Raw genomic sequence first — 14,987 nt, 5'->3', positions numbered from 1 at the left:
TTATATTCATTTTTTTATTTTCGACCTTATCTCCTTCACCCATAAATTTAACTAAAGCTCTACTATATATATGCACCTCTGGAGCAATTTGAGAGATATCTGAAGATAATGGCTCATAAGTTTGAGATCAAATTAGATGTCAAGTGCCCTGCAGACAAGTACTATCGGTTTATTAAGCACAATTTCATGGACCTCACAAAGATCCATCCGGAGATTTACAAGAGTGTTGAAATAATTGAAGGAGATGGAAAGAGTTTGGGCACTGTTAGGCTGTGGAAATATGTCCTAGGTAATATGACACCAAATTAAGGTCTACCCCATTTAAGTGTTCAAATACACCAACAATTTATTTATTTATTTATTTTTTGTTAATTTATTTGAGTATGTAAAGGTAAAGTTGTGGCTAGGTGCTAGTTAGCTTAGTTGGTAATGCCTTTGGTGATGATACTAGACATTATCAAGGTTCAAATCCTGAGAGTACATTTACTCTACTCATTAAAAAAATAAATAAAAAATAAGTTAGGGATAATTTTTTAGAATTGACCGATACCTATCAGATAAGATTCTTAAAATATATATATCGAGAGCGTTCAACAGTCAACGGTAGGAGGACAATGTTTGTCCTATATGACTTAAAAGTTTCAGATTGAACTAATGTTTTGTGAGGAGGTTCTTTATGGTGAAGAAATCATCCTCACAAAAAATCAGCCCAATTTGAAATTTTTAATCACATCAAAAGTGATTTAGAAGTGTGAATTGTCATTTTTTTACTGTTAATTTGTAAATCACTTTTGATTTGGTTAGAGATCACCCTTGCAAAAAATCAGCCTAATCGAAACTTTTAAGACACTTTTTCTCCTTACAGATCTTCATGATTTTTGCAGTCATAATTGATTTATTTTTTTCATATTGTTTTGGTTGATTATAATATATTTCTGACAACTGGTAGCTCACTTTAATGACTATTTATCTGGAATGATCCCAATGATAGGTAAGTAATATAATACAATGACTCATTAATTCACTTGGATCTGTATTATCATCTCCCCATAATATATATAGATAGATTCTATTAGCATGCCAATTTTTTTGCTTATAATACACCTAATTATATGGAAACAACCATTTAATTTTGAAGGATTGGTGTATTATAAGTAAAAGTTAACGTGCCAAATTCTTTCATGATTTTTATTAGATTTTAAACTTCTATGGCTTGGCTTTGGTTATTTAATGACAGGAGATGAACTTTTGTTTGTCAAGGAGAAGACCACATCCATTGATGACGAAAAAAGGTCAATTGTTTTAAGTGCCATGGCAGGAGATCTCAAGAATCATTATGACTGTTTCAATCTCGAAATTCATGTGACTCCAAAGGGTGATGGATGCGTTGTCGGGTGGGCTGTGGAATTTGATAACGTACATGACGAGGTCCCTACTCCACATCACTATATGGATTTGTTCGCTAAGATCTGCAAGGGCATCGGCGCTCATGCTGTCAAGGAACACAAATAAGTCTCAACCAAGGACAATGACGATGTGTTTTGCAATAAATGATGTGGAGCTTTCATATATAATTAATCTATGTTTGTAGGAGCTTATATGTCGGAGCTTTCATGCTCCTAAATGGAGTGGTTGTAGTGTGTTCTTCTCTATGGTGGTGATGCCCTTCTATAAATGAGGGTTGTGTCTGTTATGTATTCCAAGGGTGGTATGCCCCCTTTTCAATGTAAATTATTTTATTTTATAATATTTCTTTGTTTGCTTTAAAAAATAATAATAATTAAATAAACATGAAACTGTGTGGTTAATAGGAAACTCCTAGAATGAAGAAGCATCAAACATACAACTGAGATGAGGGTATCTTTCTCAGGATTCCAAAGAAATTGGATGTTCTTATAGATGAAATTCGTACTCCATTTGAGTTCAATTAGAAAAGTTTGAGACCACTACCTAAGTGAAAAAGGGGTAAATTTGACGTGACCCTTTTAAACACTACGTTAAATACTAAAAAATTTTGATGTCAAGGTCCATCAAATTTACCCCTTTTTTCAAGTAGTGTCCCTTTCTGGTCAACCTTTGTGTTAATCCACTTTGCACTAGCTTTCTTTTTGATACCCTTCTTTCAGAGTTCACCGGCGAGATGCTCACTCTTCTTGGGCTGTTAGACAGCTCATTACCAGGGTCTCCTCTTTTAATGTTAAACCCTAGATGTGGTAGTAACTTTTATGTACCAACACGCCAAAAGCACTAGGTGTCATTAGGTGTGCAACTTGGTTCGGTTCAAACTGAGAATCGGACCAAACTGATAGCTTTGGGGTAGTATGGTTTGGTTTGGAACAAGTTGCGGTTTGGTTCTGGGTTACGAAAATGGAGAACCAATCAATTTGGTTTGACTCTTGGATCAAGCTTGTATAGAACCGAACCAACACTAAGTGAAAACTGGAAAATTTGACAGAAAAAATTGACGGGTCAAGACTTACAAATTTTAGAAACTGAATTTTGATTGTCTAGGATTGTCGAAATTCTTGATGTTCCCCAATTTGACGGCTAAGAGCTGTCGAATTTCTCTCATCCTTCATTAATTTGACAGTTCAGACCCGTCAAAAAAAACATTTGACAATGAAAAATTCAACGCCAATTCGACCTCTTGGTCCATCGAATTTTAAGAAATTTGACGGTCCATGGATGTCAAATTTGTGCTTTTTTCACATTGTGCAAACCGAGAACCGAACCCTTCTTATGCAATAAATAAATTAAAAAATATATAATAATAATAATAATAATTATTATTATTATTATTATTATTATTATTATGAATTATTTTAGGAGTTAGGACATATATTAGTGATTTTTATGGATAAACTAATGACTTTTTATAGAAAGATTAGTAATTATTGTATGAAATTTTATGATTATTATATGTTTATTTTTTTCATTTAAAAATATTACTTACAATTTATAAAATATTGACAATCTGTAGAATTGAACCAAATAGAACCGACTTTAGTTCAGTTTGGGTTGGTTTTGTTTCAATTGAATTTGGTTTGGTTCTGGTTCTTATTTAGTGGAACCAACCTATGTTGGTTTGGTTACAATTTGATCTCAAACTGAACCAAGTTGTGCCTGGGGTGGAAAGTTAAGCCTCAACTTTTTGGAGTTGCAACAAATACAAGCTCTCTCTCTTTTTCTGAAACACAATGATCTAGAGTGTTAGCAGATATTGTTGGATCAATTGATTATTGGAATAATGCCTTGAAAAGTCATTTTTAATTGTTTTATTAATCAATAAAATATTTTTGAGTTTATTTAATTCATTTATTATTCAATTTTATTTTTCACACTAGAATATCCATGGAAGTTTCATTAATCATGAGATGGTTGATGAGGTATGAGACATCATATGGTCCTTTAGATAAAATTATAATATAGCTAAGTGATCAACTTGGGATTGAAATGGGAGAATTAGTTATATAATACATTTTCTCTTAAAATTTTCATGGCTATGAATGAAGTTGGGATTTCATTTATATGGCTACCACGTTGTTAGAGTGTATGCATTTGATGTTTGATATTTTATTTTCAAGATATAACATGTTTATCATGCACTCAACGCGCAGACGCTTATTAGTACATTGATTGATTGCGCATACCGTTCTTGTTGAAATCTACAATAAAAAACGAATTGAGCTTATAACATGGGCGAAGTTTAGAAATTCCTTAGATCTAAGAAACTTATCTATAATTTAGTAGCAATCCGTTAACTTTGATTTTATTAATAGTAGTTCACAATCATAGATTACATATGACATTAATTTTGTAACCGATGAACTACTAAGATGAGGATAAGTATTAAACAAGGAATTAACAATCATTAATTTGGAGAATATTCAAGATTGCAAAAAGGATAATCATGAGAAACAAAATCACAATCAAGTGAATTTTGATCATTGATTAATCAATAAATACATATTTTATTTGATAGAATATGTAATATATATTACATTTCAAAAAAGAGTTTCTTCTATTATACATTGATCATCTTAGAGTCCCCATGACATGCACAAAGACTAAGGGCTAAATACTAGAATAAATTCACCAAGGTTTCTGTATGGGATATTGATTATTGAAGGAGGAATTATCCATTGAAAATTTGTGGCAAAGACCTATTAGTTAAATATCTAATTCCAAGGATTCAATTGTAATGTACATATATCCTATTAGCAATCTGAGTTTGTGCTCAGATGGAATGGATTTATCATTTTATCTCCAAAGTGTGTATACACTTGACAAGTCCAAAATTCATTATTCAATGTGTTTTTATTAACCTCATAAGGTTAAAGGTCAGTTTGGGTATTTCATTAAATGTTTACTTGGATAAGTTTGAAGTAGTTTTTTTAAAACCAGATTGGACCGACAATTTGACCAGGTCCTACCAGATTTTATCTAAAATTGGTTCGGTTCTTAATAATTCATTTTGATATTCGTGGTCCATTATAAGTATTGTCATTTGTCATTTTCAACCTTATCACTTTCACCCATAAATTTAACTGAAGTTGTACCATATATATCCAACTCAGGAGCAATTTGAGAGATATCCAAAGATAATGACTCATAAGTTTGAGATCAAATTAGATGTCAAGTGCCCTGTAGACAAGTACTATCGATTGATTAAGCACAATCTCATGGACCTCACAAAGATCCATCCTGAGACAAGAGTGTTGAAATAATTGAAGGAGATGGAAATATGTCATAGGTAAGATGACACTAAATCAAGGTCTACCTTACTTAAGTATTCAAATACACTAACAAATTATTTTTCTTCTCTTTTATTTTTTATTTTTTATTTTTTATTTTTTTATTTGAGTATGTAAAGGTAAAGTTGCGACCAGGTGCTAGTTAACTTAGATGGTAAAGCCTTTGGTGATGATACCAAACATCATTAGGGATCAAATCCCGGGAGTACAATTTACTCTTCTCATTAAAAAACAGGTTTACTAATAAAAAATAAGTTGGGTTAATTTTTGAGAATTAACCAATACCTATTAGGATCAGAACCAAAATTTACTCACGAGTACCAACTAAGAACACCTCGGAGCTCAAATTAATAGATAGTTTAATGATTTTTCATTGGTAAAAAAAAATAAATTGACTATATTCTTATTAGTAGAATATTTCTTACTCTTACATCTCACATAAAGGGAAAGTTTTCTACTGTACTAAAATTCTTAATATGTATATATAGGGAGCGTTCAACAGACAATGCTAGGGAGACAATGTTTGTTGTATATGACATAAAAATTTCATATTGGATTAATTAATGTTTTGTGAACTGTCATTTTTTTAATATTAATTTGTAAATCATTTTTGATGGGGTTAGGGAAAAAATCAGCTCAATCCAAACTTTTAAGTCAGTGTAAGACAAATTTTGTCTCCCACATTTTTCCTCCTACACATCATCATGATTTTTGCAGTCATAATTGATTTATTTTTTTCATATTGTTTTTGTTGATTATAATATATTTCTGACAACTGGTAGTTCACTTTCATGACTACTTATCTAGACGATCCCAATGCCAGATGAGTAATATAATACAATGTCTCATAAATTTACTTGGGTCTGAACTACACGTGCCCATAATCTTTACAGAGATACTATTAACATGCCAATTTTTTGCTTATAACACACCAAATTATATGGAAACAACCATTTAATTTCAAAGGATGGGGGTATTATAAGTAAAAGTTGACACGCCAAGTTCTTTGATGATTTTTATTAGATTTTAAACTTCTCTGGCTTGGCTTTGTTTATTTGATCACATGAGATGAACTATTGTTTGTCAAGGAGAAGACCACATCCATTGATGACAAAAAAGGTCAATTGTTTTAAGTGTCTTGGAAGGAGATCTCAAGAGTCATTACGACTGTTTCAATGTCGAAATTCATGTGACTTCAAAGGTGATGTGTGTGTTGTCAGGTGAGCTGTGGAATTTGATAACGTACATGACAAGGTCCCAACTCCACATCACTATATGGATTTGTTCGCTAAGGTCTGCAAGGGCATCGACGCTCATATTGTCAAGGAATAAAAATAAGTCGCAACCAATGACAATGATGATGTTGGCTTTGCAATAAAAGATATTGAGCTTTCATATATAATTAATCTACGTTTGTGGAAGCTTATATGTAGGAGCTTTCATGCTCCTAGATGGAGTGGTTGTAGTGTGTTCTTCTCTATGGTGGTGATGCTGTGGTGATGCCCTTCTATAAATGAAGCTTGTGTTTGAGATATGATAGGATCTCTAGGATTTAAGTTATGTATTCCAAGGGTGTTGTGTCCCCTTTGCAATGTGAATTATTTTATTTTATAATATTTCCTTGTTTTCTTTAAAAAATAATAATAAATAAAATATGTAGTTAATAGGAAACTCCTAGTGCGAAGAGGCATCAAACATACAACTGAGATGGGGGTATATTTCTAGGGATTCCAAAGAAATTGGATGTTCTTATAGGTGAACTTTGTACTTCATTTGGTTTGAAATCATTCCCTACGTGAAAAAAGGGGTAAATTCGACGCAATCCTTTTAAACACCATGTGTGAAAAAATGGATAAATTTGACGTCAAGGTCCATCGAATTTATGCCATTTTTCAAGTAGTGTCCCTTTCTGTTCGACCTTTGTGCTGATCCACTTTGCAGTGAGGCGAGGTGATCACTCTTCTTGGGCCGTTAGTTAACCCATTACCAAGGCTTCCTCTTTTAATGTTACATCCTAGATGTGGTAGTAACTTTGAAGTAGCAACACGCCAAAAGCACTTGGTGTCATTAGCAGTGCAACTTAGTTTGGTTCAAATTGAGAATCAAATAAAATTGATAGATTTGGGGTGGTTTTGTTCGGGTTGGAAAAAGTCGTGATTCAGTTCCAAATTACGAAAAATGAAGAACCGATCAATTAGGGTTGGTTCTTGGATCAAGCTTGTATAGAATCAAATCAAACCGAGAACCAAATCCCTATGCAATAAATAAATAAATATTTACATATTATGAATTATTTTAGGAGTTAGGTCATTTATTAGTGATTTTAATGGATAAACTAATGACATTTTATGAAAAGATTAGTGATTGTTGTATGAAATTTTATGTTTTTTTGTGCTTGATTTTCATAGGCTTTTGTAGATTTTCTGTTCTCCAAACTTAGCGCTTTATCGGTTGAGAAGATTTTCTTGATTTATGAAGAATAACTATTGAGCTTGATCTTCTATATAAGTTCGTATAGATTTTCTTCTCTTTGGACTTCACACTTTATTGACTAAAAATGATTTTTTAGATTCTAAAGAAGGGCTTTTGAGCTTAATCTTCTCTTGAATTGGAGTTCGAGTTTTACTTGAAGAGCTTTGCTTTGTCTCTCGAGGATGACTTGAGAATTTCTTCTCTAAAATGAGAGCTTCTGTCTTTTGAGAGAAAGTGATCCTCCCCTCCCCCCCCGTCTGTCAATAAAAGAGGCTTTGGTATTTATAAACTTAAAGATAATTTAAATCTCTAATTATATCCTAACTTAAACAGATGTGATTGACTTGTTTAAAGGCTCAACTTTTCCAAATCCAATTTTAGGGATTTTATGGACTATTGGTGGGCTTAAACTCATTTATTTAAGTATAAGACCCAATATTTAATATGGATCACTTAGAATTATTGGATCATAGGCTTTATCTACGAAAACTCAAAACCCAAAAATTTGTAAGAGGCACATTCCCAGTTAATGGATTCAATTTGGATGCAAGAGCCATTTATAACTCTAGGAACTTCAATTTTATTGATAAAATTTGTAAAGGCCTCTTCAAAATTTATGTGCCTAAAACTGTGTCAATAATGAGTTTTACATTCCCAATAATTAAAATTGATTGAGACATAATCAAACCTACTAGAGGATTAAGCACATGTGTTTTATTACATTCTATTGGTACAGATTAATCAGGTTTAATCTCTTTCAATAGTTCTAGAAACTACATGTGAATTCTTTTGTTCCGAAAATTAAAAACAACACCCTAATCTTGAAAGTCAATTTTCCATTGACTTTGGTTTTATATTGAATTCTCAACTACTAATTTTGTGATTGAGGAAATACAATGCTGAGATGCTAATATAGAAAATAAAATAAAATGTTCTACATTAGGGTGAATTACGTAACATGCTCATACTTGACACTCCTATTCCATGTTTTTTTTCAAAAGAACGTTTGTGTTAATTAATCATATTGGGCTTACTTCGATGAAGATATTAGATCTTAATAAATCTAGTGTGACAGATCTTCCAAATCTCACGTCTTCATCAATATGCATTTGTTATCACCTTGAGAATGATGTATGTTTCCTTTTGGCCCAATGATTAATTACTAATTAATATTTAATGATAATTTTTTTTTAATATTTGGGGTTGTTCACCCCCTACATTCATTTTTTTTTCCCAAATGCACATAGGTGTAAGACACCACCATGCATAGAAGTTGGCATCGCTTGCAAACCTTCTTTGTGGTAGATTTCACTACACTTTGGGGCAACAATATAATTACTCTTGTACCTTTCTTTTTGGGTCTCTAGGTAGTCTTCTTCCCATATTGTTCCTCATGAAATTTGAAAGGAACCGTGGTGCTAGTTTTGATTAAATATACAAACCCAACCAATACACCAAATTAAAAACCCCGAAGTGTAATTAATGTCACCACCCACTAATTTAGGGGGCGATTGATTCAGCTGCCAAATTCTGCTGTCAGAATCTGAAAAGCTGAAAAACTTGTTTGATAGAGTTTTTTAAAACTGCTATACTGTTGACTAGAATCTGGTAATTACTGTTTGATACAGCTTCTAAAATCTATTGTAGTAGGGTAAAATGATCAGAATGCCCTTAAGGTTGATAATGCAACCAGAATGCATAAAAATTACCAGAATACCCCTATAAATATATAATTACACTAAATATATATAAATATCATAAAATTATATAAAAAATTAAAAAAATAATTATTTTAATTTTAAAATATTTATAATTCTAAAAAAAATTATAGAAAAATTTATAATTGTATAGAAATTTCGGTAGCATCTCCTCTTAAAAATAGACATATAAATTTTTCCTAATAAACAAAATACCTGCATAATACACAATCCAACATAATGTATGCAGAATGCATAAAAAATTACTAAAATACCCCTATAAATATATAATTACACTAAATATAGATAAATATAATAAAATTCTATAAAAATTTCGACAACATCTCCTATTGACATTGAACATATGAAATTTTCTTGATAAACAAAATACTTGCATAATATTCAATCCAAATTTCACATTTTACATAACACATCCACAACCATCACATTTAGATTATGACATCATTTAAACATAATAATCATAGTTAATATAATAAGTAAAACTGAAATAAATAAAAACATAAAAAATATACATCCAACAAATGCATACAAAATATATTTTTTATTTTAATTATTTAACTCCGTTACTTTATCTTGAGGAACATTATCATTGATAATGTCAACTTCATCTACCCACAGAAAAGACCCTGCATGTCTCTATAAAGTAAAATAACACATGAATTAATATCGATGTCACCAAATATAAATATGCACCCCACACTAACATCAATATCATATTATTTGCCAAGATGGACAGCTATAAAACATCCTCCCATAATTTTCTTTTGTTTTAACTGTGACTAATGTCATCACTCGACTACATGAACAACATGGTAGATACGTATAGTTTGCCATCAATGCTATTCATCATACACAAAGATAATAAATAAATAAGCATAGAATCTTCGAAATATACTTAAAAATAATATAATCTTTATTCCAACATTGTTTAACAGTATTTATAATATAATTACAATACAAAATAAAAAAACAGAATATGAAAATACATCAATGATTGCCAATAAAAATGGCATCAGCTATTAAATCCCTATGTATTTTCATTGTTTGTTGGTTCTGACGACCTACTAATGGGGGAACTTGATACTCTTGATTAGTGATGACATTTTCTTCTACTCTCGTTGATCCTTCTTCTTCGAATCGAGCAAATTCTTCATTGACGATAACATATTTTCTGATAAAATTGTGTAATGTCATGCAGGCAATAACAATGTTTCGTTGTTTGTCCAAATTATATGAATGCCTCAACTTCAAGATTGGCCATTTTACTTTCAAAACCCCAAAGGTTCGTTCAATCATGTTCCAAAGTGAAGAATGTAAATGATTGAATAATTCATTTTGACCATTTGTCCGTGATCTCCTATAGTCTTGTAGATGGTATCGAACACCTCGATTATGTGCGAGATAACCATCCATGAGTGGGTACCCAACATCTACCAAATAGTATTTACCTATTATCCAAAAAAATATATTAATTTCTAAGATTGAATATAAACAGATATAATTGAAAAATTTTAAATACATACCTGGTGGAGGATATGAAAAATTTAAACTAAGAGTATTCAATATCTCAAGGAAGACACATGAATCATTAGCTGACCATTCTCAATCAACCACCACATGAGTGAACAACATGTCAAACGAACACGTTGCCATTACATTTTGTATGAGTCCCTTTTGTCCTCGATATCGTATTTGTTCCGCTATTGGTACAAATGCACTAACATTCGTCCCGTCTATTGCTCTAATACAATCCTACATATTTTTAAGGTATATTAATATATAAACATTAATGAAACAAGTATTTTTCAAATATATATATATATAGTCAAAAACGAGGATTGTTACGGATGTGCGAAGAGACTTCATTGAAGTCGGGAGGTACAATTAAGGACATCGATAAGTTCATCATAGCTAAAAGAACTTTGTTGAAATACTTATTAATCGATTGAACTGAGTGATCAAAACTATTTGTAACTAATCTTTGTTCTTAATTATGTCCTATTATTAATAAAAACATCGCTAGTTGTTCTTGAATAATAATGTAGCGTTCTATCTTCAGTAGATCTCGAACTTCCAAAAGACTACACAGATTCAAAAATATGTGTCGTTCCATTCTAAATAATGAATAACACGTCGCACGATTATCATCCAGTGTTTTTCGCACAAAACAATCCCCTTTAACTGACTATTATTATGTGACTCCTTATTTAAGAAATTGTCGCAATAAAATGAAAAACCTAGGACACCTCTTGTAGTGACCATACTTAAAACATTTGAGTCGACAGTATTGGTGAAATCATCATTTGAATCGATAATATCAGCCATATCATAGCAGTAGTCATCTTCTGCCTACGACTTTGAGGTGGTAAAGTATCTCCACTTCTACGTCAAACGTGGTTTGTGGGTGGGGGTACAATAGGAGTAGAATCATCCTCAAACTCATCAGCATCATCAGGAGTAAAGTCTAGAGGTATCTGAGACTCTGGATGTTGGGTCAGCATGACATCATCTAGATCATCCGCATCAAGATTCTCATCCTGAGGTGCTGATGCAGATGGCATTGTACCAGATGTAGGTGACCACATCCGGCTACCAGTGACATATGTGCCTCCAAAGATGAAATCTAATTGTTTCGCAAACTTTAGAGGTTGCTTTCGAAATATTGAATCTTTTGGATGATGCTATAAAAAATAAAAAATCTTATTTTACATAAAGAGACAAAAATCTTAAAATAAATAAAAGGACAAATTAACAAGAAATGTACCTCTAACCACCCATCCCACCACTCATCACTTGCATTTAATATGCCGTTATCAACATCATAAGAGACATCAGTATTCGTGCAAATCTTATTCCAACGTCCCCAAATGCCTTTTTATCTATCCCACTTGTTCTTCATTTGCCCTCTATCGTAATAAATATTAATTCTTTTATTAAACTCCTTAACCAAGAAATCATAACCGGTCTTGTCAAGTACTTTATGCAGTCTCCTCCCCTTCTTAACTAATTCATAACAGATCTCGACCCAAACTTCATGTTGTTTGGGTGTCCAATCTGCTTTTGCATTCTTTAAATTGTTTTCTTCTATCTGCCAATGGTAGTAACAAGAGTAAATAAAACCGATAGAAATCATCAAGAAAGCTATTATCATCACTATTGTCATCCTTATCATCAATAATCATGGTGAACTCTTTGTACAAGAATCATCATCAATTAGCAGCAGTACCAACATTTTTACTGTATATATTCTTTCACGGGAAGACAGGTGTACAATTCTGGATCTTTGTTTACTCCTCTACACTTCAAATAATTCGAGAAGAGTGTTGATCCCCAAATTACAAATTCCCCAGGATACCCCATATATCTGAACTAGATTATGAAGATTTACGTCTGAACTTTTGCTTTTATTACTAATCAGGCAAGACTCAAGTACAACCAGTGTACAAATTTCATTTCACTATATAACTTGATAATCAAACACCCAAATAATGTGGGATGATATAGACCAATATCCATGCACTTGTGTTGTTATATGATTGATTTTCAATTAGAGTAGATAATATATTAGCTTACTTAACTACATTCTTGTTATTTTATCAATGTTAACAAACCGTATAATTTCTTTCTAAATCTCATGATTTGAGAATGATTCATGATGGACCCTACATTTTTATTAAATATTACAGTACCGATTAAAACAGTACCGATTAAAACATTTGAACTCCTTTATGATATGCCTAAAATTCTGCATTTTAAATAATTGTATATGTCAAATAATTTTTGAAGAGTCTAGTTAAAATTGCCACGCACAGATAAATTACTTAATAAAACTTTGAGCTTATTATTGAAATAAACATGTAATAGCATGTGGGGGAAAAAAGAGTATGGTCTAGTAGTGAATCATCTTATAGAAACCCAAGTTACAGAGTACCCATCCTGACCTCCAGTCTCATCACTACCACAACAAAAGCCTGACAAAAATATGCTAATCTAGACTCCGACTTTTATCAAGTGATCTACCATGATCATTTTCAGTGTGGCATATTTATGAGTGTTGGACCAAGAAATGAGTCTGCCTGTTATCTCAAAAGAAAGGGTAAGAATACCAGTGCAAGAAAACAAAAAAGATTCTATAATCAACCCCTGATACTTTTGATGCAATAATTCCACGTCACTTACTAGCCCAAAAAAGAATGGGAAGCATCTAAATATTGAACCATGAGGCTCATTACAGACACTTGATAAGAATCTTTCCAAGCACATGATGTCACATTAATAACATATATCAAGGGGACTTGGAGCTAAATGACGACATTATAACTTATCAGTGAGTTTCATGAAGACTCCTGACAGAAAACTCATCAGCATACAAGGGAGGATTCTTTCCTCCACATGCACTTAACATGGTCTTTATGCACAACACCCATGCACACATGCACACAAATTACATGATCTTCAAATGAGCTATCAACGTTAAATTGGTGATGAAAGAAGTAGAGATAGATACAAGAAACATATTAACCTACTTGTGAATTCTCATCCATGTGAACAAGGACACCAATATAAGATAGAAAATTCACCTCACTTGGACCAATGTAATTCAAAATGATAAACAAGATAGGCCTTAACATATATATCGAACATTTTTCCATTAAAAGTAGAAAACCCACTCAAGTAAATAAAGATGAAGATGAAGAAAAATAGTCATTGGTAATATGGCACAAGGTTAGCCATGCAAAACAGACTCGCACATGCCTTATTTATCTATAAAAGATGTTGAAAAGGATAATTGTTCAAAGTATTTTAAAAAATTATTAAGAAACAAGAAAACCTAAGAGGTGAGATGCCTACAATCCAATATTGTTCAACCTATGAGCCATCTCTTGTCTGTCCCATCTAAATTTCAAAGAAGAAGTTCTTGACACTAACATATAAAAAGTCAAGACAAAGAAATTATAAAGAGAAAATATTGCCTACAATCCAATATTGTTCAACTCATGAGTCATCTCTTGTGTGTCCCATCTAAATCATCATGAATGGTGCCTTATCCCAACTATTGGTATTATAACTCAATAGTTCAAAATAGTACCAATAGGAAATTTCTAATCATAAAATCTGAAATTACAAATCTATAATTCAAATGAACGAAATTACTAGACATATCGAATCATTCGGACAGATACTATGCCCCTCCAAATGAACAATTCATCATATCCTAAGTTAGAGGACCACATGTAAATTCTAGGCCTAAAACATATAACAGTATGACACAACTTGTTCATCCTCCTCCTCAAAGCCTTGGGGGGGTCAGCAAATATGAAACAACTTCTTGTCATTATCAAAGGGTACATCTTTTCTTTTTTATAAGTGAAAGTTTTATTAAAACGACGAAAGGGTCATTACGTGAAAATCCCCAATTTTAAACAAAAAAATTGTTGGGCCCAGCCCGTCAAATTTTGATACCCAAATTTCGCGGCCTTCGGACCACGTTTCCAATCTCACGCTCGATTTCACTCTTACTCTCTCGATCTCATTTCTCTTTCCTTCTCTGTGTCTCTCTCTCACTGTCTCTCTCTCTCTCTGTGTCTCTCTCACAGTCATCGTTCGGTCCACCTCTCCATATCTCTTTCTCACAATCTCTCTCTCTCGATCGACATCATTCTCTCTCTCTCTCTTTCTCAATCGCTCTCTTGATCGATCGACCTCTCCATTTCTCTCTCTCACAGTCTCTCTCTTGATCGATCTGTCTCCCTTGATAGATCTCATCTCCCACTCTATTTGATCGATCGATCTCAATCGAGAACTTCTTTCGAACACTAGTTATCAGATTTGTTTCCAGAACTTCTTTCCAACTCTAGATATTAGTAGATCTAGCTCTAAAAATCGAAGCATTTTCGATCGATCAAGATGTGAATGAGGGGATCGAATAACCGATTAAATGGTTTGGTTATCCGATCCAGAGTTTCTGCTCTCATGCTCTCTATGTTCGTTACAATGGCTGTGATTTATGTTGTCGGCTAGGGGTGCACATGGTTCGGATTGG

At 32.4% G+C, this 14,987-nt stretch overlaps 2 protein-coding genes across 3 annotated transcripts in view; one reads left to right on the top strand and one right to left on the bottom strand.

Annotated features, from left to right (window-relative positions):
* LOC147394070 (major latex protein 146-like) overlaps positions 1-1,527 on the top strand; it is an 85,176-nt gene extending 83,649 nt beyond the window's left edge. Inside the window, exons 2-3 of one of the 2 annotated variants that reach the window (XM_086453473.1) lie at positions 242-289; positions 1,238-1,527. In XM_086453473.1, the coding sequence (XP_086309599.1) occupies positions 242-289; positions 1,238-1,512 (323 nt within the window). In that variant the 3' untranslated portion in view covers positions 1,513-1,527. The remainder of the gene's footprint in view (positions 1-241; positions 290-1,237) is intronic. The other variant, XM_086453474.1, reaches the window with a different exon arrangement.
* Positions 1,528-11,331: 9,804 nt separating this feature from the next.
* Positions 11,332-12,176, bottom strand: LOC147394069 (uncharacterized). Its single transcript, XM_086454546.1, has 4 exons — positions 12,171-12,176; positions 11,892-12,032; positions 11,709-11,792; positions 11,332-11,625 (listed from the first exon to the last, which is right to left on the bottom strand). Exons 1-4 carry the CDS (start codon positions 12,174-12,176, stop codon positions 11,332-11,334), a joined length of 525 nt encoding a protein of 174 aa, XP_086310672.1.
* Between the last annotated feature and the right edge of the window lie 2,811 nt (positions 12,177-14,987).

This window comes from Akebia trifoliata, chromosome 9 (genome assembly GCF_017979445.1).
Source record: "Akebia trifoliata isolate Shusen 1 chromosome 9, ASM1797944v1, whole genome shotgun sequence".
NCBI lineage: Eukaryota > Viridiplantae > Streptophyta > Magnoliopsida > Ranunculales > Lardizabalaceae > Akebia > Akebia trifoliata.
Note: the sequence above shows the minus strand (reverse complement) of the source record. Positions and strands in the feature narration are given on the sequence as shown.